This window comes from Marmota marmota, unplaced genomic scaffold, assembly GCF_001458135.2.
Source record: "Marmota marmota marmota unplaced genomic scaffold, marMar, whole genome shotgun sequence".
NCBI classification, from domain to species: domain Eukaryota; kingdom Metazoa; phylum Chordata; class Mammalia; order Rodentia; family Sciuridae; genus Marmota; species Marmota marmota.
In genome coordinates this window covers 11,550,134-11,577,795 of record NW_025999853.1, presented here as the reverse complement: position 1 = coordinate 11,577,795, position 27,662 = coordinate 11,550,134, and the positions used below count along the sequence as shown (strand labels likewise).

Sequence of the window (27,662 nt, the reverse complement as noted above, 5' to 3'; positions counted from 1 at the left end):
AGCAGTCTCAGAAAAGTAATTATTCCTCTAATTATTCTGAAAAACATTTCAAGCATTTATACTATAGATCTTATTATTTTTATTCTGAAATAAAAATATATTTAAGATCAGTTAACCATATATGTATGGGTTTATTTCTGGGTTTTTAAATTGTTTCATTGGTCTGTGTCTGTTTTTATACCAGCACTATGCTATTTTTATTACTATAGCTCTTCAACAAGTGTACCAAGAACTGAAAATACATAAAAAATGGTCTCTTTAATAAATGGTGTTTAAAAAATGGAATATATATATATATATATATATGTGTGTGTGTGTGTGTGTGTGTGTGTATGTGTGTGTATCTCACATAAAATTGTACCCTTATCTTACACCATATACAAAAATCAATTAAAATAAATTAACTTAAATGTGGAAATTGAAACCACAAAACTCTCAGAAGAAAACACAGAGTAAAAGCTTCTTGACATTAATCTGAACTATGATTTCTATTTTTGATACAATAGCAAAAGTATAGATAACAAAATCAAAAATAGACAAGTAGGACTGGATCAAACTAAAAAGTATCTGTACAACAAAGGAAACAATCAGTGAAGTAAAAGGGCAACCTAAGAAACAGAAGAAAATATGTGCAAATCACAGATCTGATCGGGATTAATATCCAAAATGTATAAGGAACTCAAACGTCTCAATAGGAAAATATCAAAAACTTGAATAAAAAATGAGCTAAGGTCCTGAACAATCATTTCTCCAAAAAAGACATGCAAATGTGTCAACAGGTATAAGAGAAGGTATTCAACATAATTAATCATCAGGGAAATGTGAATCAAAACCACAATGAGATATTACCTCACATCTTTCTTAACAAAAAAGATAAAATGAATGTTGGTAAGACTGTGGAGAAAATAGTGGAAATGCAAAATGGTATTGCTATAATCAAAAATTATATGGTTCATTGTAGGGCATGGCTGCCTGCTTCCTAGTCTTGAGGCCGCACATGTGGCTGGGAGGGCTCCTGGCAATCAGCCAGGAGGCGGTGATGGAGGAGGTGGACCATCTCCAGGATAGGTCCAGGACTCTTTCGCCCTCGTGGACAGCTCTTGCCTTCCCTTACAGACTATGGAATGGGTGTACACATGAACTTGCTCTACCGCTCTGACCTTTATTCTGATTGGCTCCTGTGCAGTTTATAAGCTGTGTGTACTTCCTTATTAAATGAGATCCTGCTTTGACTGTTCTGCCTGGCACTTCTGATTGTCCTCCCGGGAGGGAAGGAGGGAGGGCTGGGTGTGGGCGGTTGGGGTCTGCTTTTCCCACTTCTCCTGCTGGTGGGGGGGGGCCTAAAAACCCGGACAGTTCATCAAAAATTTTAAAATAGAACTACCAGTGATCCCACTTGTATTTATTCAAAGCAAATATAATAATAACTTTAAAAGAGATATGTGTGCCCCCATGTTCACTGCAGCATTATTTAGAATAGCCAAGATATGGAAACAACCTAAGTGTTTATTGTTAAATGAACTGATAAAGAATATATTCTATGTGTGTGTGTGCGCATGCATTTGCACATAATACTGTCCATATTGTAATCCAGTGTCCTTTACTCTAAAAGAAGGACATCCTATCGTTTAGGACAATATGGATAAAACTGGAGGACATTTTGCTGAGTGAAGTAAGGCAGACACAGAAAGACAAATACTGTATGATCTCAATTATATGTAGAATCTAAAAATGTCTAACTCATAAATGCAGAGAGTAGAAAGGTGGTTGCCAAGGGATGGAGGGTGGAGATAATGGAGAAAGACTTATCGAAGGGTTAAAAATTTAGATAACAGGGGAATGAAAAAGTTCTGGAGATTTAATGTATAGCATGGTGACTATAGTTACTAATATTATATTATATACCTGGGATTTCCTAAGTTAGATCTTAAGTGTTCTCACCACTTTAAAAAAATTAACTATGTGAAGAGATAAATTTGTTAATTAGCTTTATTGTGATAATTAATTCACAATGTATTACATATACAACATTATATTGTATGCTGTAAACATAAACATAATTTGTTAAGTAAACCTCAATAAATCTAGAAAAAACAGATCTATTTTAAAAAGCTATAAAATATTACTTCATATGAACTTCATTACAGCAGGGGCTGCAATCTGCTTTGCCCACTGCTGTATGTCAGGGCTGCAAATAGTCCCCAGCGAGTAGTAGGGACTGTATAAATTTTGACTGAATAAATGTATAAAATATAGAGAATAGGATATGACTCATATGAGGTTTTCACAACTGATAGCCTTCTTATGCATACGTGACAAATTTGGACATGCAAGTGTAATATAGTTTCAAGGCTTTGTAATTAGATACTCACTTTTGGTCTTTTGGGAAGGAGATGAAATGTGGGTTTCTTGTGTTGTATCTTCCTGTACATGCTCTTCAAGGGCTGTTGCTCTTCCCACGCCTTCTAAATATTCTGTGTATATATGTTTTTGAGATTACATACTTGAATTCATTTATGTTAAAAATCAAAAAGTAAACTTTTTTTTTACTTCTGATGATCCATTTTCCATTTATTTCCTCATATCTTAAGTTTTCAAAGAACTTCAAAAAAAACCATAAGAACTTCGTGATGTGTCATTAATTTGAGATCTTTAAATACAAAAGATACTTTGGGAAAAACTCATGAACCCTTTATTTTGAAAACTAAACTTATCCCATTATTTTCTTAAAATATATCTAAGGCTGGGGATATATAGCCCAATGGCAGAATGCTTACCTAGAAAGCATGAGGCCCTGGGTCAATCTCCAGTACCATACCAAATAAATAAATAAATAGAAAAATAAGTAAGTATAAGTAAATCTAGATGGATTTAATTTAAACTAGGATGTAATAGAATCCTAGTTTCCTTAAAATTTTTCAATCTGAAGGTTTAAAGCTCTCTGAAAGATACTTTGAATAGACCTGACTATTCAAACATTTCTGTTCACCTCTATTGAACAGAGATGTTCAATTCAGATGAATTCAATCACCTATCAGGTGATGTGAATGAAATTGGGTAAGTTTATTTCATAATAGTGTTATAATCTTTCAAGGTAGGCATAATTTGCATATTTAATTTTACTTCCACAAAGTAAATTCATTCCTATTATTCTTGGAGTTATGTCCCACACTCGTTTTTACTTTTTTTTTAGTATTTTCGGTTGTCAATGGACCTTTGTTTTTTATATGCGGTGCTGAGAATCAAACTCTATGCCTCACACATACTAAGCAAGCACTCTACCATGGAGCTACTATCCCAGCTCCATCATTTTTCCTTTTTTGATAGACATAATAATAATAATAGCAGTTAAAACATAAATACTGCTTACTATGCACACAATATTTGATATACTTAGAATCAAAGGACAATTCTACTGGACAAATTCTACTGGAAAAGAAAGCAACCTCTGGAATTCTGTCTTCAAAATTTCTGAACAATGTGGCAATTATGTAAACTGAATGACAATTTTGTAAGGTAGTAACTTTATCTATAAATTTTACTAAAAATTGGCCTTATTTTGATATCAAATTCTTTCATTAGATTTAAAATACAGCAGTGATGTGAAATCAAGGAATGTAAAAAATATAATATGTTTACATTCTGAAATTTGCCAACAATTTGAAAAATTTTAAGGGTGTCTCATATCCCTATTACAAACTCACGTATCTAATGACCCTTCACCATTTAAGGGAGCAGAGATTAGTTACTCCTATATATAATAACATACTCATGAGCCAGTGCAGTATGTTAAAAAAATGTGTAAAATTATGTCATGACCTCTTTTTAGTGGGAGACATGTATTTTACTTCTCCCAAAGGGCACAAGGCTCAATTTTGATGTTTTGTTATACACAAGCTTCAGTTTTTTTTGTGTTCTTAAGTTCAGCTAGACGCAACACAAGTGCCTTCATGAGAAAAGGGATAAAAATTATGTGTACCACTTTTATTTTTTAGTTTTCATTCAACTTGATTTTAGCTTGAATTTATATGAAAAGTCATACTTGGATTCTCTGATTCATCTCTGTATGTATTTGACTTGCAATTAACTTCTTTATTGACAAGAAAATTGTAGGGACTTAAACTTCCATGAAAGGTTTTGGAAATAGAAACAGACTATAATGATCATTTATTCTTTATACCCCTCTTTGACCTTTGTTGACTCCTGTTTTTACATGTTCCCTGTCCTAGTTGGTTTTAAATCATTTATCTTGCTGCAAGGATAAAGGTTGTTAAGTTTCCCAACCTACTCCTCTTCATTCCTCTGTTATACACTGCTGACCAAGTAGAAGCCTATTAAAAAGGGCAAAAAGAACATCTGGATTTTTAATGTGACATGCTACATGCCAAGCCTAATCATCCAGCAAATGAGAACACATTTAAATCTAAATTTCTCATAAAAGTTTTAGATCAAATAGAGAAGTATACTATATAATTCTGCAATAAAAACTAGTACCTAAATAGTAGTCAAATCTTTGAGAAACCAAAACTGGAACTAACTATGAATGTTCTAAATGACCTTTATCAAAAACAAAGATTAGCAAAACTGAATTATCTTGTACTACTGGATTAGGAAGGAAAGAATTCATGTTCTTTCAGTTAAATACAATTTTTGTTGTTGTTAATCTATCATTTATGTACTAGCTCTGCCATTTAGCATAGCATATATGAATTTAAGCAAAACAATCTCTCAAGGCTTCTGCTTGCTTTATGTACAAAAAAGCAGAATAATATCTGATTTATATGCTTCACAGAGTCATAGAAATCAGACAAAATGATAGAAAATCTCTAAAAAATCATTAACACATAAGATAATACTTAATCATCACTTTATATAACCTATTAAATTAATTTCATCACTAAATATTTATTAGATGTTTTAAAAGGATTTTAATAATAAATAGTAAATAAATACTTCAATTTTTAATACTAAGTACTTGGAAAACAGAAACAAAACATTTAAAAAGTATTATTACTTTTAAAATTTATTAGGAAAAAAAGCAAACAATAAGTTCATTCAAAGGTAAACACTAACTCAAAAAGCCTGAAACCGGGCTGGGGTTGTGGCTCAGTGATAGAGTGCTTGTCTGGCATGTGCAAGGCACTGGATTAGATTCTCAGCACCACATATAAATAAGTAAATAAAATAAAGGTCCATGAACAACTAAAAAACTTTTTTTAAAAAAGCCTGAAACCATGATAGTAAGTATTATTTTAATCTTGAATTTAAGCAGTACTTTTACCTTGTAAGAGTGTTGCAATCTGGAGAGATTTCTGAGATGGATGTTCTTTCAGAATATCTAAGACAGTTCTTCCTAAGCTATCCTTTATGTTGGCATCAATTCCTGAAAGAAAAAGGAAAACCCACCAGATCTACATCACTAAAAGATCCTCACTATCGACATAGAACTGCTATAATTTCAAACATATATAGACCAAGCACTGTAGATGATTTTAAACAAATAAACACACACAAAGATTAAGCTACCAAAGATTAAGAACATTCTTGATAATGACTTAACTCTCAAAGGTCACTACCCCAATGCTTAAAACCGCTTTTCAGGGCCCTATAATTTCTTTGGGGTGATATCTAGTTAACCAAATAGTACACTATCAAACTGAAAAATATTATTGATTTATAATGACAATTCCTAAAGTATAATTGGTCATGTGATTTATACTGTATCATATGGTGAAAATATTTAATAAATAATAAATATATACTATGTGAATATAAGGAGACTCTTATTCACAGAATTTTAAAAATATAATTATTTTGAACAATTGTCCAAATACTTTTTCTCCAATTACAAAGCCAAATACTCCCTGATACTTGTTTATGCTGGATTATGTTCAATGTCAGTCACATTTACCATTTAACTGAACAAACTTCTTGAACTGTATGACCAAAATACAGTAATTAAATATTTTAGTTCTGAAAATATTTATTATAATAAAAAATATTTTAATGTAGCAAATAGTTTGCAGTACCCCCCAAAATTTATGAACTTTTCAAACACCAAACTGCAAACAAATTCATTGTAGGATCTGGTCCCAGATGTTAGTTCGTCATAAGATTATTAAGTATTTGCTTAAATGTGTGTTCAGATGTATGACCAGCACTTATTTAACTGAGTGTCTCAAATTATTTATTATATCACTACACTGCAGAATCAAACTTAACTATGCATGAAATGTTAACTTTGTACAAAAGCACATCACAGTACAACAGTTAGTCAATGTTTCTCATTTTATTTTTTTTACAGAGGAAAATAAACATGTGATAGTCTATAACATGAATGACTCACATTGATGATTAAATATGAATTTGTACTTTTTCAATTCTTAAAAATATCTGACCTCAGTTCAAATTTTATTTCATCACAATCAGAATATACATATGAAGATTAAAAAGCCTACTGTGCTATTCCTTCAAAGCACTGCCTCTAAAAGGTTCCCTTTAAATGAAGTCACAGAACCAACAAACAATTGCTACTCAGTTGATGAAGTAACTAGAAGGAAAATTTACCTTAAGGAAAGGGAACTCAAATCTCTGTTTCCCACAGTTCACACACACAAAAAAAAAAAAACACTAAGAGAAATATGATGTTCAACAAACGAAGCAAATTATTATAATTTCTCAGGGACCAATACCACCTTCTTACAGAAAACAGAGATCTCTGTGTTAATTTCTCTAGTACATTTAAATGCAACTTAAATCTATAAAATAATAATTTTCAAGAACTTTTTAATGGATGCATCTATTGAATAAAAAAGTACACATTTATATCAATTTTATCTAAACACCAGAGGATCAATTCTACATCTCTGCAATTTGAAGAAAAGAAGAAGAATCATGAATAAAAATGTCACTTTCCTTTGTCTATTCCTGAAATAGAGTATTTGGGAGGACAGGCTCTATGAACCATGATAGCTACCTGTTTCTAACAGAATTCGCACAACATCCACCTTTCCAAACAAAGCTGCTTCATGAAGGGCACTCCCCTTTTCTGTCTGAAAAAAAGAAATCACAGTTGCATTTAGAATGCTTAGACATTTTATTATTCTGTCATTTTATGTATTCATGCATATTTTCTATAATCTCAGCACTCCCTGACTGAAAGGTACTATGAAATAAAGAAGAATTACTAGAAACAAAATCCAAACACTTGAGTTTGGAAATTACCTTATCACGTCTGACCTTGTTATGTTAAAAAGAAACTCACCTTCTCTAAACTCTATTGTATGCAAGTATAAAATAAAGGTAAGTAATGCTTATTGTACAAGGCTTTTGTGAGTATCCACTGAGTTCACTCAATCACCACGGATTTATTAAACACCAGTTACATACCAAGAACAGCTGAAGGATGTTCTTAAGTATGGAACAATCATCCTGGCCCTCTTATATCCACATTCCAAGAGACAGATGCATAAGTAAATATTTATGACATATGGAATCTAAACAATTAAAGTGACTTACAAAATCTGGATGATGATCTCCAAGCTTTCCTCACCAGCCTCTCCTGTACACTAAAACCCTCTCTCAAACCTCCTACTCTCTCCTCCTAGCATACTGAACTTAAGTATATTAGTGTCATTTTCTATTTTCTTCCCCAAAGGTCACAAATGCTGGTCCCTTCAACTGGCAGGATCTATCTCGTAACCCTCTTGATCTGGCCATCACCCAAACCACTAGCATGAATCTAGGGAGTTGGCACTGGAAAAAAGAATCTGCCAACTCATGTAAACCCCAGCCTATTTTTTAAGCAGTCACTCAAGGTGGGAGTATGAGTACAAGAGACAAAGTTTGAAGTTGAAGCAAGTTAGAAGGCTACAAAATCCTTGGTAAAAATAAAATTTTAAAGTTTTACAGAGGGAAGATATAGGAGTACCTACCTAGGTCTTAGTTCTAAGTGAAAGAGAGGGAAAGAAATAAATGCCTGCTCCCTGAAAGAATTCCAAAACACGTTTCAATACTCACATAGTGAATGTGGGGCAAAAACACACAATTCCTATGATCCCCAGATTGTAAACCAAAATGTAGAATAACATGGTCTAAGATTTGTAGTTTCAATGGAAGATATAAATGCTTAGCAGAAGATATAAATCCTCTCTAAAAATATAAACTTTATTCTCAAGTCTCCAACAGATAAAACTCTAAGAAAAAAATTAAAAATTAGAAATCACTAAATTAAAAAGGAAACAAGCCATCGTCAGTAAGAATTAATAGAAACAAACAAAAAATAAAAATACCAAAGAACAAAACCCACAAAAACTTTACATACTAAAATGGTCAGCAACAGAATATAAAATATATATAATCAATATGGTGAAAGAACTAGAAGATACAAAATATGACTAAAGAACAAGATAACAATCAAATTTGACCAGATGTGAAAATTAACCAAATAGTAATTCTATAAATTGAAAATATAACATTTATAACAGATTAGTTTAATAATAGACAAGATATAGCTCAAAAAAGGGGCTGAAATAGATTATATATTTTAAGTCTGTAGTGCAATATAAAATAAAAAGGGAAAGAAATGTGAAAAGATAGAATAAGAAGATCCAACATTTGTCTAAACAGGAAATGATAAAAATAATTAATAGTCAATGGCTAAGAACTTTCTATATTGATAGTTCACTAATAATTTCTAGTAATACTAAGAAAGATAAATTAATACAGCTCAGACATATCACAGTGAAACTGCAAAACACATCTCAGTAAAACTATAAAACACCTAAGATAAAGACAACATGTTAAAAACACCCCAAGAGAAAAAAATAATTGTCTAAAACGAAAATCAGACCTACAGCTGACTTCTCAATAAAGCCAAAAGAAATAATATCTTCCTGTGACAAGAGAAAATCACTGTCAATCTAGCATTCTACTTCCAGCCAAATTATCTTTCCAAGAATGAGGGTAAAATAGCATTTTAAGCACATTAAAAATGAGTTGTGGATATGGACGTTTACTAAAAGAATTTCTATGTGATTTAAGTAAGGAAAAAGATTAGAAATACAAAAAGTAATGATGAGTAAAGGGAATAATTAACTTAAGACAAAGTCTAAACAAACTATTATAACAATAATGTCTATTTTTCACAATAATTTGGTTCCCCAGATACTTAGATACAGCCCAGTATGAAATGGAAAAAGTGAAATGTATTATTCTATACATTGACTCTCCACCATAAATTTAAATTTCTCTTTCTGGAAGAGGTAGATATAGAAGATCTCAATTCCAGTAGAAACTTGACTTTTAGATGCTAATCTTTAGAAAAATCACTTAATATTTCTGAAAATTCATAAATCCTATGAACTATTTACTATATTTTTGAGGATAGGTTTTTTTTTGGGTGAGGGAGGGGTTCTGGGAATTGAACCCAGGGCCTTGAGCATGTGAGCAAGCATTCTACCAACTGGCTATATCCCCAGCCCTACTATTATTTTTTTTTTAAATTGCTATTTACTCCAAATAGTTTAAATATGTCAAACTTATGGATTTTTCAAAACAGATTAATTCCATAAAAATTACTGTGACTATTAAGGAAGCACAATTACACATTTAAAAAGGCGTTTGTTATATTTTATTCAGAATTTTCAAGTGTTTAAAAATTGTTGTTAGGTTATCCATCCACCAGAATACCAAAAGAGCAGACAAAAATGGATGTGAAGATGTCAGAGCTTGGCTATACCAGTTCCCCTTCCAATTTTAACATTCCAACCATAACCCTCCTTGAAAAATGCAAAAGAGCATGGCCCAATAAAGAAATAAGAATTCATACCCCCCCTCCAAAAAAAAGAAAGAACCATTCTTGATTATAGGAGAAAATATAGAGAATAATGATGACAAGATATAAAGTGTAATTGTAGTAATGATCAGTAGAGAAAATAGCACAAATAACATAAAAACTATGACAACCAAGACCAAATACTATTTTAATAATTAATAAGCAATTAATAAAGAAAATCTTCATGTAGATAAAGGAAGACAACTAGACTGGTATTTAACTTAGGAGTAAAAATCCCTGGTACCTTGGCTGGTACCAATTAGCCATTGTACCATCTCTTGGGAAAAAAGAACCAAAAGATAATAACATCCTAGTCTTTATAAACAAATATGATGTCTCAATGAGTTGGAAGGCAGCAGTTTTTATTTGGGGGATGTCCTGCATTGGCTAGATGACATCTAGAGCACTACATTTAATGTGGAAATTAAACTTTTACAGGACTATTAACATTCAAGAATGTATCCAGAGAAGAGTGTAAGAAATGAAAAGGACCTAGAAGAACACGTGAAGAACAGCTGATGGTAATAAGAATGTTTAGACTAGGGAAAATGGCACAAGAGAAAAGTAACATGTCTTCAAATTCAAATATAACATTTCTCCCAAGCTTCTGTCTTCGCCTGTACTCTCTTCCTTCACTTCTCTCTCAAAGGAAGCATTTTTTCTCCCCATTAAAACTAATCCTCCACTTGTGCTTTTATTCTCTGTTTCTTCTCAAAGTTTGCTCATCAAGTATCTTCACCATTTCTTTTTCATCTTCAATTTCAGTCTCTTCATTGCATCTTTCCATTCTCCATAAGCATATATACCTCTCCACTATCCAAAAACAAAAGAGACTTGCTATGACTTCAAGCTCCTATTCCATGTCTCAATTTTCTTTATACCATGTTTTATAGAGTCATCTTCCCTCTTGTGGCACAATTTTTGTCTAATTTTAATACTTCTATAACCTCTGTCACATATTAATTAATGCCTGGCACATTGCAGGCTCTCAATAAATACATGGTCAATAGATGAACTGATGATATGAAATTACTGTCTTGGCATTCCTCTTCTAACTACTTTTTTTACAGCTTTTTTTTTCCATTAACTCCCTACATATTCTTTACTCAGCTTCTTTTCTCTGTCTACATTCTCTTTCTAATATACCCATCTTTTCCGCTGTTTTGTCTCTCAATTCACTGGACCCAGCCCCTTAGGGGTTAGTTAGTATCATTCAAGTGGTATATTCAGAGAGAGGCCTCCCCTGGTCCTTAGATCTCAATTACAAACAAATTGAAAATAAGCTGTTTCCTTCATTGCACTTAATGCCATTTGAAGTTTTTGTTTGTATGTGTGTATTTTCCATCATCCTTACTAGTCAATCAATCCCATGAGGGCAGGAAACAAATTTTCTTATTCACATAGAATAGTGCTTGATAGCCTGGCCTGAGAAGACGGAAAGGATAAGGAGTCTTTATAGGGAAATCCATTTCAGTTGAAAGTGAAAGAAAGGGAGTTGCTGGGATGATGAGATAGGCCAGGGAAGTCCTCCCTTTTAAGGTAATATCTGAGCAACACCTGAAAAAAAAAATAGAAATCCTGTGGGTTGGTTAGTAAGGCAAAGGCCTGAGATATGAGTACATACGTAGAGTGTTCCAACACAGTTAAGGCGACCACTGTGGCTAAAGCTAAGATTAACAAAAAAAAAAAGGCAAAGAGAAGGAGAGGGTAGCTTTATATATATAGAGAAAGTGGTACCTAGTCACACTAAGACAGTGTCAGCCACAGTAAAGACTCCAGGTTTTGCTCTGAGTAAAATGGAAAACCAGTGGAGTTTTTTGAGCAGAAAAGTGGAATAACAGACATAATTTAATGGAATCACTTCTCACTGCTATGTTGCAGACAGACTGAAGAGAATCTATTATGGACTGAACAACTGTGTCTCCCCCAAAAGTCACATATTAAACCCCTAGCCCCCCCCCAGTGTGAATAGGTTTGAACACAGGGCCTTTACAGAAATAAAACAGTTAGGATTAAATTAGGTCACAAGGTTTGTGCCCTAATTCAATAGGACTGGTGTCCTTATATGAGGCGGAGGAGAAATCAGCAAATTCTCTCTCTGTTTGTATACAGAGGAAAGGACATATGAAGACACACCAAGAAGACAGATGATTTTTTTTTAATTTGTTTTTAGATATACATGACACTACTGTATTTTGACATATTATATATACATGGGGTGCAACCCATTATAATTTTGATCCCATTCTTCTGGTTGAACATGATATGAAGTTACACCGGTTGTGTATTCACATATGCTTATAGGAAAGTTATGGCCGATTCATTCTACAGTCTTTTCTATGCCCATCCTCCCTCCCTTCCCTTCATTCTCTTTGTCTAATCCAATTAACTTCTATACTTATGCACCCTTCCTTCCCTTCTTATGGGCTAGTATCCACATATCAAAGAGAACATTAGACCTTTGCTTTTGGGGAATTGACTTATCATGATATTCTCTACTTCCATCCACTTAGCAACAAATGCCACAATGTCATTCTTCTTTATAGCTCAGTAATATTCCACTGTGTATGTATACCACATTTTCTTTATCCATTCATCTGTTGAAGGGCACCTAGGTTGGTTCCATAGCTTGGCTATTGTGAATTGAGTCACTATAAACATTGATGTGCCTACAAAACGATAGCATGGTTATTTTAAGTCCTTTGGGTATAAGCTGAGGAATGGGATAACTGGGTCAAATGATGGTTCCATTCCAAGTTTTCTGAGGAATATCCATACTGCTTCAGAGTGGTTGCACTAATTTGCAGTCCCACCAGCAATGTATGAGTGAACCTTTTTCCCCAAATCCTTGCCAACATTTATTGTTACTTTTATTCTTAATAATTGCCATTCTCATTGGAATGAGATGGAATCTAACATTTCTCTAAATGCTAGAGATGTTGAACATTTTTTTCATATATTTTTTTACACTCTTATTTCTTCTTCTGTGAAGTGCCTGTCCAGTTCCTTTGCCCATTTATTGACTGAGTTTTGGGTTTTCTGGTGTTAATTTTTTTTTAATTTGTCTTAATTAGTTATACGTGACAGTACAATGACTTTGATGCATCATACATTTGAATCAGATGGGATATAACTTCTCATTTCTCTGAGTGTACAAGTTGCAGAATCATATTGGTCAAGCAGTCACATATATACACATAGTAATAATAATTCTGTTTCATTCTACTATCTTTCCTATCCCCCATCCCCTCCCCTCCCCTCCCATCACTTCTCTCTACCTAAGGTAACGCTATTTTTTTTCCTCACATCTTCATACATGTATTTTGTATAACAATAAGGGTCTCCTCCCACCATCCATGCAATTCCCCTTTCCCTCCCACCTGTCTTCCCTATCTAGAGGTAATCTTCTTCCCATGCTCTTCCTCCCTACCCCATTTTGAGTCACCCCCCTTATATCAGAGAAGACATTCCGCATTTGTTTTTTTGGGATCAGCTAACTTCACTTAGCATAATCTGCTCTAATGCCATCCATTTCCATGCAAAAGCCATGATCTTATTATTTTTTTAGTGCTGATTAATATTCAATTGTGTATAAATGCCATATTTTTTTATCCATTCATCCATTGAAGAGCATCTAGGTTGGCTCCACAGTCTAGCTATTATGAATTTTGCTGCTATAAACATTGATGTGGCTGTGTCCCTGTAGGTCCTTTGGGTATAGTCCGAGAAGAGGAATAGCTGAGTCAAATGGTGGTTCCATTCCCAGCTTTCCAAAGAATCTCCATACTGCTTTGAGGATGTGGGGAAAAAGGTACACTCATACACTAATGGTGTTAAATTTTTTGAGTTCTTTTTATGTCCTGGAGATTAATACTCTCTATCTGAGTTGCAGGTGGTAAAGATTTTCTTCCATTCTCTAGGCTCTCTGCTTATGTTCTTGACTGTTTCCTTTGCTGAAAAGAAGGTTTTTAGTTTGATGCTACCCCATTTATTGATTCTTGATTTTGCTTCTTAGGCTTTAGAGTCTTATTGTGGAAGTCTTTTCCTAAGCCCATATAACACAGAGTTGGGCTTACTTTTTCTTCCAATAAGCACAGGGTCTCTGGCCTAATGCTAAAGTCCTTTATCCATTTTGAATTTTGTGCAGGGTGGGAAATAGGGGTTTAATTTCAATCAACTACATATGGATTCCCAGTTTTCCCAGCACCAGTTGTTGAAGAGGCTCTCTCTTATCCAATATATGTTTATGGCACCTTTGTCTAACATGAGATAACTGTATTTGTGTGGGTATGTCTCTGTGTCTTCTATTGTATTCCATTGGTCTTCAATTCTATTTTTGTGCCAATACTATGCTGTTTTTGGTAACATAGGTCTGAGTATAATTTAAGGTGTGGTATTGGGATGCCTCCTGCATTATTTTTCTCACTAAGGATTGATTTGGATATTCTGGCCTCTTATTTTTCCAATTGAATTTCATGATTGCTTCTTCTATTTTATGAAGAATGTCATTGGAATTTTAATAGGAACTGCATTAAATATGTATAGTGCTTTTGGTAATATGGCCATTTGACAATATTAATTTCGCCTATCTAAGAACATGGGAGATCTTTCCATTTTCTAAGGTTTTTTTTTCAATTTCTTTCTTAGTGTTCTGTAGTTTTCATTGTAGAGGTCTTTCACCTCATTTGTTAAATTGATTCCCAAGCATTTTTTTAGGCTACTGTGAATGGAATAGTTTTCCTGATTTCTCTTTCAGATGATTCATCATTGGTATATAGGAATACAATTAATTTATGGGTGTTAATTTTAAATCATGCTACTTTGCTAAATTCGTTTATGAGTTCAAGAAGCTTTTTGATGGAATTTTGGGGGTCTTCTAAATATAGAATCATGTAATCCACAAAAAGAGATAGTTGAGCTCTTCTTTTTCTATTCATATCCCTTTAATTTCTTTCTTTTGCCTAATTGCTCTGGCTAGAGTTTCCAGGAATATGTTGAATAAAAGTGGTGAAAGAATTTTTGCATGCATGTTCATGAGGGATATTGGTCTGTTTTCTTTCCTTGATATGTCTTTGTCTGGTTTTGGTATCAGGGTGATACCAGCTTCATGGAATGGGTTTGGAAGGGTTCTCTCCTTTTCTGTTTCATGGAATAATTTAAGGCGTATTGGCGTAAGTTCTTTGGAGAGCTGATAGAACTTGGTTGAGAATCCATCTGGTCCTGGGCTTTTCTTTGTTGGTAGGTTTTGTTTTTGTTTTTGTTTTTTAATATTTATTTTTTATTTGTAGTTGGACACAATGCTTTTATTCATTTTTATTAGTGCTGAGGATCAAATCCAAGGCCTTGCACATGCTAAGTGAGCACTCCAACGCTTTGCCGCAACTCCAGCCCGTTGGTAGGTTTTTGATGGCATCTTCAATTTCATTGCTTGAAATTGATTAAATTTTCTATGTCTCCCTGTTTCACTTTGGGTAGTCATATGTTTAGTTTGTTGATGTCATTTGCAATTTCATTGGAGTATAGATTTTCAAAATAGTTTCTGATTATTGTCTGAATTTTAATAAAATCCATGGAGATATTTCCTTTTTCATCATGAATTTCAGTGATTTGAGTTTTCTCTCTTTTTCTTTATTACCTTGACTAAGGGTTTATCAATTTTATCTATTGTTTCAAAGATAAAATGTCTATTTTGAAAATTTTTGTTTTTGTTGTTTCAATCCATTGATTTCAGCTCTGATTTTAATAATTTCCTGTCTTCTACAACTTTTAGTGTTAATCTGTTCTTTTTATAGGGCTTTGATATGTAATGTTAGGTTATTTATTTGGTGCCTTTCTATTCTTTTAAAGAACAGAAAGTATGTCTTATTGATGAATAATTCCCTTCAGCAGTATGAAATGATCTTCTTGGTCCACAAAGAAGATGTCTAACAAGCCAAGGAGGGACCACTTACCAAGAACTGAATTAGCCAGAATGCCAATCTTGCATTTTCCAGCCTTCATAAAATAAATTTCTGTTGTTTAAGACACTTATTCTATGGTATTTTCTTATGGCATCCTGAGAAAAGAATATAGAGGCAAAGGGAAAAGCAGTGAAACAAGTTAAGAAGCAAGAAATGATCAGGACTTGGGCTATTGTAGGACTAGTGTGGCTAATGTAAATTAATGAAATTCTGGATACAATTTACACAGAGAACCAATAGGATGTCCTGAGAAAATGAATGTAACATGAAAGAAACCCTAAAATTTTGGAGCTAAACTACTAGAATAATGGCACTGTAATCTGTCAAAAATGTTAAGTGTAGAAAACAGGCAAATATGGAAAGAAAAGTGTATAAAAGCTAAATATTAAGTTCTGGTAATTTGAGTTTCAGATGCCTATTAGTCACCCAACAGATATGTACAGAAGACAGTTATATACACTAATGAGTTCAGAGTGAGGTCCAGGATGAAGAAATGAACTTGGTAGTTGTCAGATAAAGATGTCATAAGAGACTGGATAAGGTCAAATAGGAAATAAGCATAGACAAAGAAAAAGAGATGTCTGGAACACTCTCGTGCTTAGAGATAAGAAGGTTGACAGCAGTTAATCATAGTATGGGAACATGACAGAGTATACTATTAGTGCCTCCTTTCATATGCCCTTTGCCGTATGAATTTATTCCATATACATAAATGAAGTTTATTTCCCTATTCTTTGATTTAGAATTTGGCTTTGTGACTTGCTTTAGCAAATGACAGTAAGCAACAGGATATAAGCAGAGACCCAAAATATGCTTGTTTGGTTGGGCTTGCTCTCTTCTGCTTAGGCCATACCCCTGCTATTCCCATGAGGAAGAAAATAGACACATGGAACTAATTTACAGTATCAAGGAGAGATTCCCCTAACCTCCAGCCTTTTAATGATAAACAAATGTCATTGTCTATTAATGTATGCCACAGAGATATCTTGATATATATATCAATATAGCCATACACTACTACAGGGAATTTTTCAGTTTTTCAAAGTAAATGTTTATTGGGAAAGAATGGAAGAAAGGTTCAGGAGGAAAGGTATGACTTTATAAAGAGGACAGAAAACAGAAAAGCTTAATTTTTGAGGAAATAAAATCAATAAAAGGTTTGTGAGGCCTGAAGGATTTATCTAGCTGTAAGACTGAAGGGCTCTACCTAAAATAAGATTGAAATAGACACCAGTGAAGTGTTAAGTGAGAAACATATGTGCTCAGAGATCAAAAGAAAAAAGTGGCTCAAGGAAGAGCATTTTGTCAATGCTGATAAAAAAAATCAAGTAAAAAAAATCATATTGGATCTAACAATATGACAGTTACTATCACCTTGAAAAAAAAAACAAGACTTTTAATAAAGTGAAGGAGTTGAGATGGCGTCACAAGATAATGGAGAAAAGGAATTTGATATAAAAACAAGCCTTTCTAAATATGTTGTTTTATGGAAAATAATATCTAACTAAATTTCAGCAATCTGAGTTAAATTTTTAGCTTTCCAAAATGGTGTTACATAGAAATTGGTCAGCACAAACTGTGAGGTTAATTCATTGTTAGCATGGTTGTCTTTAAAGGATCTTAAAGGCAATGAGTAAATAGGAGCAGACCCAGTTAAAAATCAGTTCTATCTTAAGTGCTTCTGAGTTAGCTAGACTCTGGAAAAATTTTTAACTGATAGGTTGTACAATCATGATAATTTCAATAGAATTTGTTTGTATTTTAGGTTTTAGTGAAAAAAATGAATTAAATAATTTGGAAAATTACTTGGGGAAAAATGTGAGCACTCACATTATAAGTAGGAACATTTGAAAAAACTGGCATTACTGAGTGTCTTGTTCTGTATGCTACAGCGAATACTGACTTCAAAATCCATAAAAATAATTGCTAACTTTAAAAGAAAATTGTCAATTCAAGCCTACTGATTTTCTTTTTAAGTGATCTTTATTAGTGCATTATAGTTATACACAATTGAGGGGTTCATCTTGACATATTCATAAATATATGTAACATAATTTACTCCATTTCAATCCCCATACTTTCCCCCTTCCCTTTTCTCCTCCTTCTTCTTGATCCCCTTCTTCTCCTCTACTTGGTCTTCCTTCCATTGATTTGTTTTTAATGAGTGCATTATAGTTATACATATATGTGAAATTTATTATGATATATTCATACATGTATATAGCATAACTTGATCAATTTAATTCCATAGTTTCTCTCCTTTTCCATGTCTCCTCCCTCCCCCTAATCTTCTCCTTCTACTCAACTGTTTTCTCTTTTCATTAGATCTCCATTTTTTTAAAAAAAATCCTCTTTTCTCTCCAGCTTCTGCATATGAGAGAAAACATTCAACTCTTGACTTTTCTGTGTCTGGCTTATTTCACTTAGCATGATATTCTCCAGTCCCAACCATTTACCAGCAAATGACGTAATTTCATTTTTCTTTATTGCTGAAAAAAAAAATCCATTGAGTATATATACCACATTTTCTTTATCTAATTTTCTTTATTAAGAAATCTTTTAAAATTTAGGGTTCATAAGTAAATATAATAATATAATACAGGTTGAGTATCACTAATCTGAAAAACCAAAATATGAAATGCTCCAAATCTGGAACTTTTCAAGGGCTGACATGATGCCACAAGTAGAAAATTCCACACCTGACCTCATGTCACAAGTCACAATCAAAATGCAGGTTTAGGTAGATACCATCAAAATATGTTACATGCATGTATGAAAATGTTACAAAGAAGCCCATTATTTTGTGTAATTAATATGTGCTAATTATTAAAAAAATGCAGATGCCCTTAAAATATATAAAATTACCTTCAAGCCATATGTATAAGGTGTATATGAAACATAAATGAATCTCAGGCTTAGATAATAACTCAATAGTATCTCATTATGAAAATTCAATTCTTCCAAAGTGAAAAAAAAGATCCAAAATCTGAAATACCTCTGGTCCAAAGTATTTTAGATAAGGGATATACAATCTTTATGAAATTCACCTAAATAGCAATTAAATTATTTTGTCTACTAGTTCAAATACATGTAACAATTTGGGAAATGATGTAGAAAACAAAAATTCAAGAGAAAATACAAACACAAATGCCACACTTAAAAATATGTTATTATAAGGAAAAGATGAGATCTTCCAAAGTCATCCAAAAATGTTTAAAATTTATTCATAATAAACTGAACATAATTGAAGAATGAAAGTACATTATTATAATTTACCAAGTGGGATTACTTTTGACACTGCTAATATCCAACTGGTTAACTAGAACAATTTAATGAATATTAAAACAGTTTAAGATTACTAGCTGGTATTACTCCCTCTTAACCAGTGAGAATATCAACAAACAACTATATGATATTAAAAAATTTCTGCACAATCTGATAGGGAAAATTTGTCAACAGTTAATTTGAGTAATAAAATTAAATATTCATTCAAAAAAAGGCATTGGGTCCTATCCCAAAAACACTTCCTATGAACAAAGGAACAATAACAAACACAAAACATAACCAAGTCTAACTACAGCTGATGAGAAATTCACCTCATTGAGATGTATTTTTAAATACATTATCAATTCTTCCTAGAATTCTTTGCAAAGTGAAAGTAAATAAAATCTATTTTAGCAGCATAAAAGGTTGCCCTTCCTACCAAGGTACTGATGCTTCTGAGCAGGAAGCCACAGTGATCAGAATATATTATGTCCATTTCCTCTGATGTATGGGTAACAAACTCAAATGCTGTCAGGGAACAAGTAAAAAAATCTAAAGAAATGATATACAGGGGCTGGGGATGTGGCTCAAGCGGTGGCGCGCTCGCCTGGCATGCGTGCGGCCCGGGTTCGATCCTCAGCACCACATACAAACAAAGATGTTGTGTCTGCCGAAAACTAAACAATAAACATTAAAAAAAAAGAAATTCTCTCTCTCTCTCTCTCTCTCCCCCTCCCTCTCCTCTCTCTCTTTAAAAAAAAAAAAAAAGAAATGATATACAGATATAAAAGAGTAGAAAGAGATTGGGACCTTGGAAATTATATGCTTCATCTAAAAGCATTCAAATTCAATATTTTAACACACTCTTTAGCAAAATAATATATATATGAAAGTTAAATTACACCAAAATTCAACTATTAGAGTTTCAAGGTCCTCTTAAAATATCACTTCCATCAATGTCTTCCCATATTCTTCTTCTTAAAGTCTGTATTTTCTTCACCTATATCTCCATAGCTCTCTGTTTTGGTATTTATTAAATGTTGTATATGGGGGTAATTGTTGCAAATTTTTTGTCTCCCCCACTAAATTTGGCACAGAATTTTTTTTAAACTTTAATTCTCCAAAACACAAAACATAATGTTTTACATGAAAAAAGATGAGCCATATACATTTATAAAATCAAATTTAAACTTTTTCCTTCTGATCATGTCATCTAGTTCAAAACATGAAAAGATCTTGGCCATAGACACTGAAGGCTTACTGACTCAGTCATAATGAAAATCTTTGGTTATAAAGCTATCTGTGCATCCAAGTTTAGAAATATCCCAAAAGTATTATGAAAGCAGTAAATCCAGACTAGAGAAATATAATACTTAGACAATAAACATTTGCTTTTATTACTGAACAACCATTAAGAAAGTACCTTTGTGAGTCACCTACAAAAGAAATCGTGTATCTAATTTCAATACTGCTTTGAAGAAAGATTTTTTTGTTTCCTTAATATGAGGGCTAGGGAAATTGTTGTGCTTACTTACTTGCAAGGCTGCCGAAGTTGAATAAATAACAAATAGAGAAAAGATATCACAAATATCAAATAACTAAATAATGTAGACAATTCTCCAAAGAAAACTGACCTAGGATGGCAGCCTTAAACTTTAAATTGAAGGCCTAATATTTTCAGAAATTCACTAAAGAAAACTCTGAAGACACAGGATTCAACTGCTAAAAAGTTCCTTGGAAAACTAAACCCACAACACAGCATTATAATTTCACCTAAGTATGTGGAGTGTTTACAAAACTAGCCACATGTATTCCTTGTAGGAATTCATACCCTTTTTACAATTCACACCCTCTTCTAATATAAAGGTAAAATCTATTTTTATACTTCTTGAATTGGAATGGCCTTTAAGACTTGCTTTTGCCACTCAAATGTGGCAGAAGTGATGGTGCGCTTGGTCCAAGTCTAGGCCTCAAGAAACCTTGTACAATGGTGTTCTCTCTCTCTCTCTCTCTCAGAACTACATGACTGTCATGTAAATGAGGCCAAGCTGACCTAAGGGATCTTAATAAATGTAAGGTAATTTCACCCAGACAATATCCAGTCAACCTCTCAATAGAGGTACTTACCCGACTCACAAAGGATCCAGCACACATAAGAGAATCCAGCCAATATACATAAGAGAATCCAGAGATACATAGTTGAAGTTAACTAAATTGCCAAGCCCAGAATTATGAGCTATATATTGTTAATGTGTTAAAACATTACATTTGGGATAGTGCATAATGCAGCAATAACTTGTAATATACAGAGGAGAAGGCCAACTGACAGGAACCAAAATGGTCTTTGGAAACTTAGAATGTTTCCACAAACTTGGAAGCCAAGAAGCTATCATAAAAGCAAAAAAATGTTAGAAAGAAAGAAGGAAAGTGGGAAGGAAAAGACAGAGAAAGAAAGAATAACTGACTAACCTTGACACTGGGGCTAACATAAGATAGATAATAAAATTAGGCTGCCCTTTCCTAGTGAACACAGAAAACCTATCAAAACATTATTTTTCCTTCAAAGCTCAACCCAAATCACATTTCTTCAATTATTTTCTTTTCCGGCTCTCCATAGGCATAGTAATCCTGCCTTTGTTGTTTATGTATAAATGGTAAATTATATTTGAAAGAAGGCTGAGCTTTAATCAGCAAGTCTAAATTCAAATTCTGGTTTTAGCGAGATATAGTGGTGGTTGCCTATAATCCCAGCAGCTCGGAAGGCTGCAGGAGGATTGTGAGTTCAAAGCCAACATCAACAACTCAGCAAGGCCCTAAGCAACTTAGTAAGACTCTGTTTCAAAATAAAAATTTTAAAAAGGCTAGGGTCTTTCTCATAGTAAAGCACTCCTGGGTTCAATCACTAGTACCAAAAACAAAAGAAAAAAAAAATCCTGGTTTTTCAGCTATGTGTCCTCAGGCAAGTGTCTAAAATTTTTGACTCTGATTCCTAATCTCTTAACTGGAAATTAATAGATTTCCAATGTCACAGGATAGCTGTAAGAACGCAATTCAATTCAATTCAATTCTAAATATGTCAACATGCTAAACAAAAGTGTGTACTCAAAAATGTTAAAAGTACAATGTTTTTCATTAATTGCACTTTGACTGAATTTTTAATATGCTATACAGTAAAAAAAGGAAACAATTACTAATTATACTACACACAACTGCTATCCAGTAATAAATTTTCACGTTTACAGCTCTCCAATTAGCATGAAGTTAGAGACTATGCTTTATATCGTCATATTTCCCAAAAGCATGTGGTGCAGCATCACCTTTAAAGCACAGCCAAAAGAAGACTCACTTGACAGCTCACATCCATTCCTGCCTCCAACAGCACCTGTACAACTGCTTTGTGACCGTTGCGAGCAGCAAGATGAAGCGGTGTGTGCTTTCGAGTGTTGCAGCTCATTAAATTAGGATGTGCACTGATGATCATTTTGACTACTCTAAGTCGTCCATAGAGTGCTGCCAGGTCCAGTGGTGTTTCAAGCTTGCTGTTCCTAATCGTAGGGTCAGTGAGCTCTTCTAGGAGGACAGCAACTACTTCTGAGTGTCCATACTGAGCTGCACAGTGTAGGGCGGTTTCATTTTCATTGTTCTGGTTGGAGCAAAGATACAAAAGACACATTTCCAAAAATCCAATTAGTTATTAAGATCTAAACACACAATTTAAAACCTAAGATACTTTGAAAATGTATATTTAAGACTAGTCTTACTGATTGATTGATTTACTGATGTGCATGCTAGGCAAGCACTATACCACTAAGCTACATCCTCAGCCCTAGATTAACCTATTTTACTAAGTAAATCTAACTGAATTTTATATTTAACAAAAGTATACATAATTTATTACATAAAAATGTTTCATATCACTTTAATACAAAAATATCAAACCTTTCCCTGCATCACGTCTTGTAATTTCCAAGAATGATAAATGATTTAGCCATGTTGGTCAGTAGCTTGGCCCTGCTGGGCCCAGATAGCCATTGTTCTCTCTCTACACCATGCATCACACATCCTTGACATTTGTTAAAAGAGATTAATATAACAATTATGACACATGTGTAATAGACCGGTTTTCCAAAACACAGTTAAGATGGTAAATTCTTGATTATGAAAGATTCATAGAAATGTTTCCCAAAATAAGTTTCATTTTATTTTCCACATTACAAATCACTGCCTCTTATGAAAAAGGAATGAAGACACTCTGGCCCTAAAATATATTATCTTTCTGAAACATAATTACAGAAAAGAGGCAGATCTAGACCCACGCCCAGTCAAGTTATCAGGAGTATCACAGTACTACTATGCAACTTATAAATGTTTCTGTTGCTATCAATGAGATTTTCCTAGAAATTTGGCAAGATAAGATAAAAACACTAAACCCAGATGCAAGGCAGATCAACCCTTCAGACCATTTGGGCAGATAACATAGTAGAAGGGATCTGGGTATGTCCAAAGGTGGAAGGGTTGGTCATTCAGGAAAAATATGAACAAGAAACTATAATCACAAAAATGAATGATCCTAAATGATCATTGACAGAAAGAGCAGCTGCCTTCATCAGAGCCATCATTATAGCTAACACTAGGTACCAGAAACAGTTGCATTTCATGTTTAGTCACTTAATACTTATTATGAAATAGACACTGCTATTACCGTTATTCTCATGTTAAAAATGAAGAAAATAAGGTACTGAGTCATTGAATAATGGGACATTGTTTATACATCCATTTAGTGATAGAAAGAGGCTTGAATCAAGTAGCCCAGACCTAATAGAGCTTTTAACCATCACACACACCACCTTCCTCATTAACAACTATCACCACTCCCATTTGCTAAGTGTCTAGAAACTTTACGTATATTGTCTCACTTAACTCTTACAGCAATCTTACAAGACTGGTATTAATAACTCTATTGCATGAATGAGGAAACTAAAATTCAAAAAGTTTACATTACAAGTCAAAGACAGAATCAAGATCTTTGGGCACTTCCATCTGTCAAAATCCAAAACCCATGCTCTTTCCACTATTCCATACTGCTGGTTTATATATTGCTATGATGTCACAGAAGAAGTGGTGCTAGAATTTAGTGATCTGAAAGCAAAATTTCTACAGATTTTGTCTCAAAAAATACCAACTTAGTAGGAAGTGACTGTTTAGACAGCTGTTACTATCAAAATGAAAGAACAGTGAAGGTTCAAACTAAACACAACTTATTGTTCCAGAAAGATACTCAGGCTTGTTCTGGATGATAGAAGAATATAGAAAGTAAATTGAGAGTTTAGAGGGAAGATTTGAAAACTTAAGAAGAGTGGTACGGGGAGGGGGCAGAAATACTAAGAAAGGCTTCTTACTACTCTGTTTCTAGTATCTAAAGAGGGCATTTGAAAGTTAAATCCACAGGGGGAAAAAACAGCTCCCTAGAGATAGTGAATGAAAAGCTAAGATCTGATAGATGGGAATCCGGCTGAAGATCTTTCTTCTAGCATTTGTGGGGAATCATTCTTACGTTGGTTTGAATGTGTTATTATAATAACATACTTCCTCACAGAGACTAACAACATACAAGTTTAAACTCCTTGATTTGTTTTAATCTAGCTAAGTTTTGTAAATCTGACAAGAAAATAAAGCTAATTACTTTATAACATAAAAATATAAAACAGATATATGCCTCCTGACCAATCCAATTTCCCCTTGTTCTGAAAGAGGTTGAATCTCATTTTACCAATTACATTACCTCTTTGAGAACAGAGAAAGATATTTTTTTTTAGTTGTGGATGAACAAAATACCTTTATTTTATTTACTTTTTTATATAGTGCTGAGAATCAAACCCAGTGCCTTGCATGTGCTAGGCAAGTGCTCTACCACTGAGTGACAACTCCAGCTCCAGAAAGACCTATTATGAAGTAAGAATTCTGAAAGATTTCTACTTTTCCAGAGGCCTTAGCCTAGGAAAACAAAAGAGCAAAACTGAAAATTTTTCTAATAACACCAATTAACACTGTTCAAGTCTCAAGAGAAATTATTCAATCATTTAAGACTTATTCAGGAGAAAATTTCATAGATTTTTATCCATGATCAACACATACTTGGATTGCTACATAAGTGGTGACCACAACTATGGTATCTTTACAAAGGCATGATTGTATAATACTTGTGTCTATACTCACTAGTGGTCTTTTAAAAACCATCTAATTTGAAATAAATAAGCTGTGATGAAGCACTGATTAATAATTGCTAGTATATCTACAGAGAATATTCTTAACAGGTTTTGAATTTTTTATAATGAATTAGATGTTCACTGAAAAATTAGGACACTTTCAGACAACGAGTAGCAGAATCAAACTGGCTGAAAAAAGCTATTTACCAAAAGATCTTGCTTACCCATGCCCAAAATCTAACACAATTTGAGTTCAGGTTTCAATAAATGCCAAAAGTAATGTATTTTTGAATTAAGAATCCTCTAGCTTTTGCCCCAATGTCAAAATAAAGGAATACAAAAGGAAAAGCAAAGGTGAAAGGAGTATTAAGAGGAATGTACACAGAACATGTATAACATAAGAAGAAAGCAATGATATTAGAAATCAATTGACAAAAGATAGGAAGGATGTGATACAATCAGGGAAGAGCCCACTTTATTCAAAATTATGTTCCTCTAAATTAACCAGTAATTCTAATGCAGAACAGAAGGGTGAACAGGACCTATATTGAAATGCTAATATGTCACTCATTAGCAACAATAAATCACTTGATCTATCCAAACCTAACTATCTTATTTGTACAATAAAAATATTACCTTCTCTATGAAATTTGCTGTGTGGTTTATTAACCAAAAGATATAACATAAGGAATGCTTTGTAAACTATAAATATTAAAATGTGAGATAGAACCATTTTTAAAGGAAGCTGTACAGTGGTCCCCAACCCCACCCATGATTGTCATCTGCAGTTTCAGTTACTTGCAGTCAACCAGCATTTGAAAACTTTACATAGAAAATTGCAGAAATAAACAATTCATAAGTTTATAATTGCACACTTTTCTGAGTATTGTGGTAAAATCTTGAGCCATTCCACTCCATCCCTCTCAAGAGGTGAATCATCCCTTTGTACATTGTATCTATATTCTATCTGCTACCAAGCCTCACCTAGCAGACATCTCAGTCATCAGATTAAATGTCATGGTAACACAAAGCTTGTGTTCAAGAAGCCCTATTTACTTAGTAAGTGTTGCAAAGGAGACACCCAGATATAAAATATGAAAGGACAGATGAATTCTGGTACTATGTGGCAATGTGTAGGGCATGCTAGAGAAAAAAAACAGTTTGGTATTATGGTTTCAAGCAATCACTAGGGTCTAAGAATGTATCCCCCATGGTAAAGGAATCTACTGGATTAGAAACCAAAGATAAATCCCAGAAATCAGAATGAACCCCTATGATTAGTAATTTCAGTATCATAATACATTACTGGTTAAGAGTTTGGACTTTGAATCAGAAAAGCTGTGTTAAAATACTGACTGTAGCTCAGTGGCAGAGTGCTTGCCTAGCATGCACAAGGCACTGGGTTCAATCTTCAGCACCATATAAAAATAAACAAATAAAATAAAGGCATTATGTCCATCTAAAACTACAAAAAAAAAAAAAATACTGACTGTAGAAAGGTGTGATGGCCCACGCCCATAATCCCATGGACTATGTAGGCTGAGGCAGAAGGATTGTAAATTCAAGCTAGTCTCAGCATCTTAGCAAGGCCCTAAACAACTTAAGGAGACACTGTCACAAAATAAAAATGTAAGAAGGTCTGGGGATGAGGCTCAGTGGTTAGGCACCCTTGGGTTCAATCCCTGGTACAAGAAAACAAAATGAAAATACTGATTTCATTTCTTGGCATCTAAGATACTATGGGTAAGTTACTCCATCTCTTTAAGACTCTATCTCCATATATAGAGTAGGAATGATAATTAATTCTTACCTCATCAGGAGGGTAATATGGATGAAGTACTTTGCACAATGCTTGGCATATAGTAAACACTCCATAACTAATAGGATATAGGATGACAACATCAATGTGCTATTGTGAAAGGCCCTGGAGTTCTGGACTCTGTCCAGAGTTCAAGTCTCAGTTTTGGTCATTCAATAATAGGAGGTCTTAAACAAGTTATTTATCTTTACTAAGCCTGATTGCTCATCTATAAAATGGGGATGATAATACCACTCCAAAAGATTCTTGTGAGAATTAATTAAATTACACTTTGCAGATAAAGTGCTTAGAACCATGCTGGGCTTATGTTTCAATAAATGTTGATTGGCATTCTCATTCCTTCCTTCTGTTGCTTAAATTCAAAAAAGTTTATAATTAGCTAGAACATTACTATACCATTCAGAAGGGGAAAAAAGGAATAAAGCTAAAATCAAGTTACTTATAAAAATAAAATTCCACACCAGAAACTTTTAGGAGAAACAGCATGGAGTGGGAGAACTATATCAGCATTATAGACACACACACATACACACACACACACACACCAAAAAAAAAAAAAAAACTCAAAAAATTTGAAT

At 33.5% G+C, this 27,662-nt stretch overlaps 1 protein-coding gene across 13 annotated transcripts in view; it reads right to left on the bottom strand.

Moving 5' to 3' along the window:
- Positions 1–27,662, bottom strand: part of Anks1b (ankyrin repeat and sterile alpha motif domain containing 1B) — a 1,073,630-nt gene that overhangs the window by 865,820 nt on the left and 180,148 nt on the right. For all 13 annotated transcript variants that reach the window (XM_048803345.1, XM_048803363.1, XM_015482887.2 and 10 more), the window contains exons 4-7: positions 22,406–22,702; positions 6,977–7,052; positions 5,282–5,383; positions 2,373–2,474 (exon numbers count right to left, since the gene is read on the bottom strand). In XM_048803345.1, the coding sequence (XP_048659302.1) occupies positions 2,373–2,474; positions 5,282–5,383; positions 6,977–7,052; positions 22,406–22,702 (577 nt within the window). The remainder of the gene's footprint in view (positions 1–2,372; positions 2,475–5,281; positions 5,384–6,976; positions 7,053–22,405; positions 22,703–27,662) is intronic.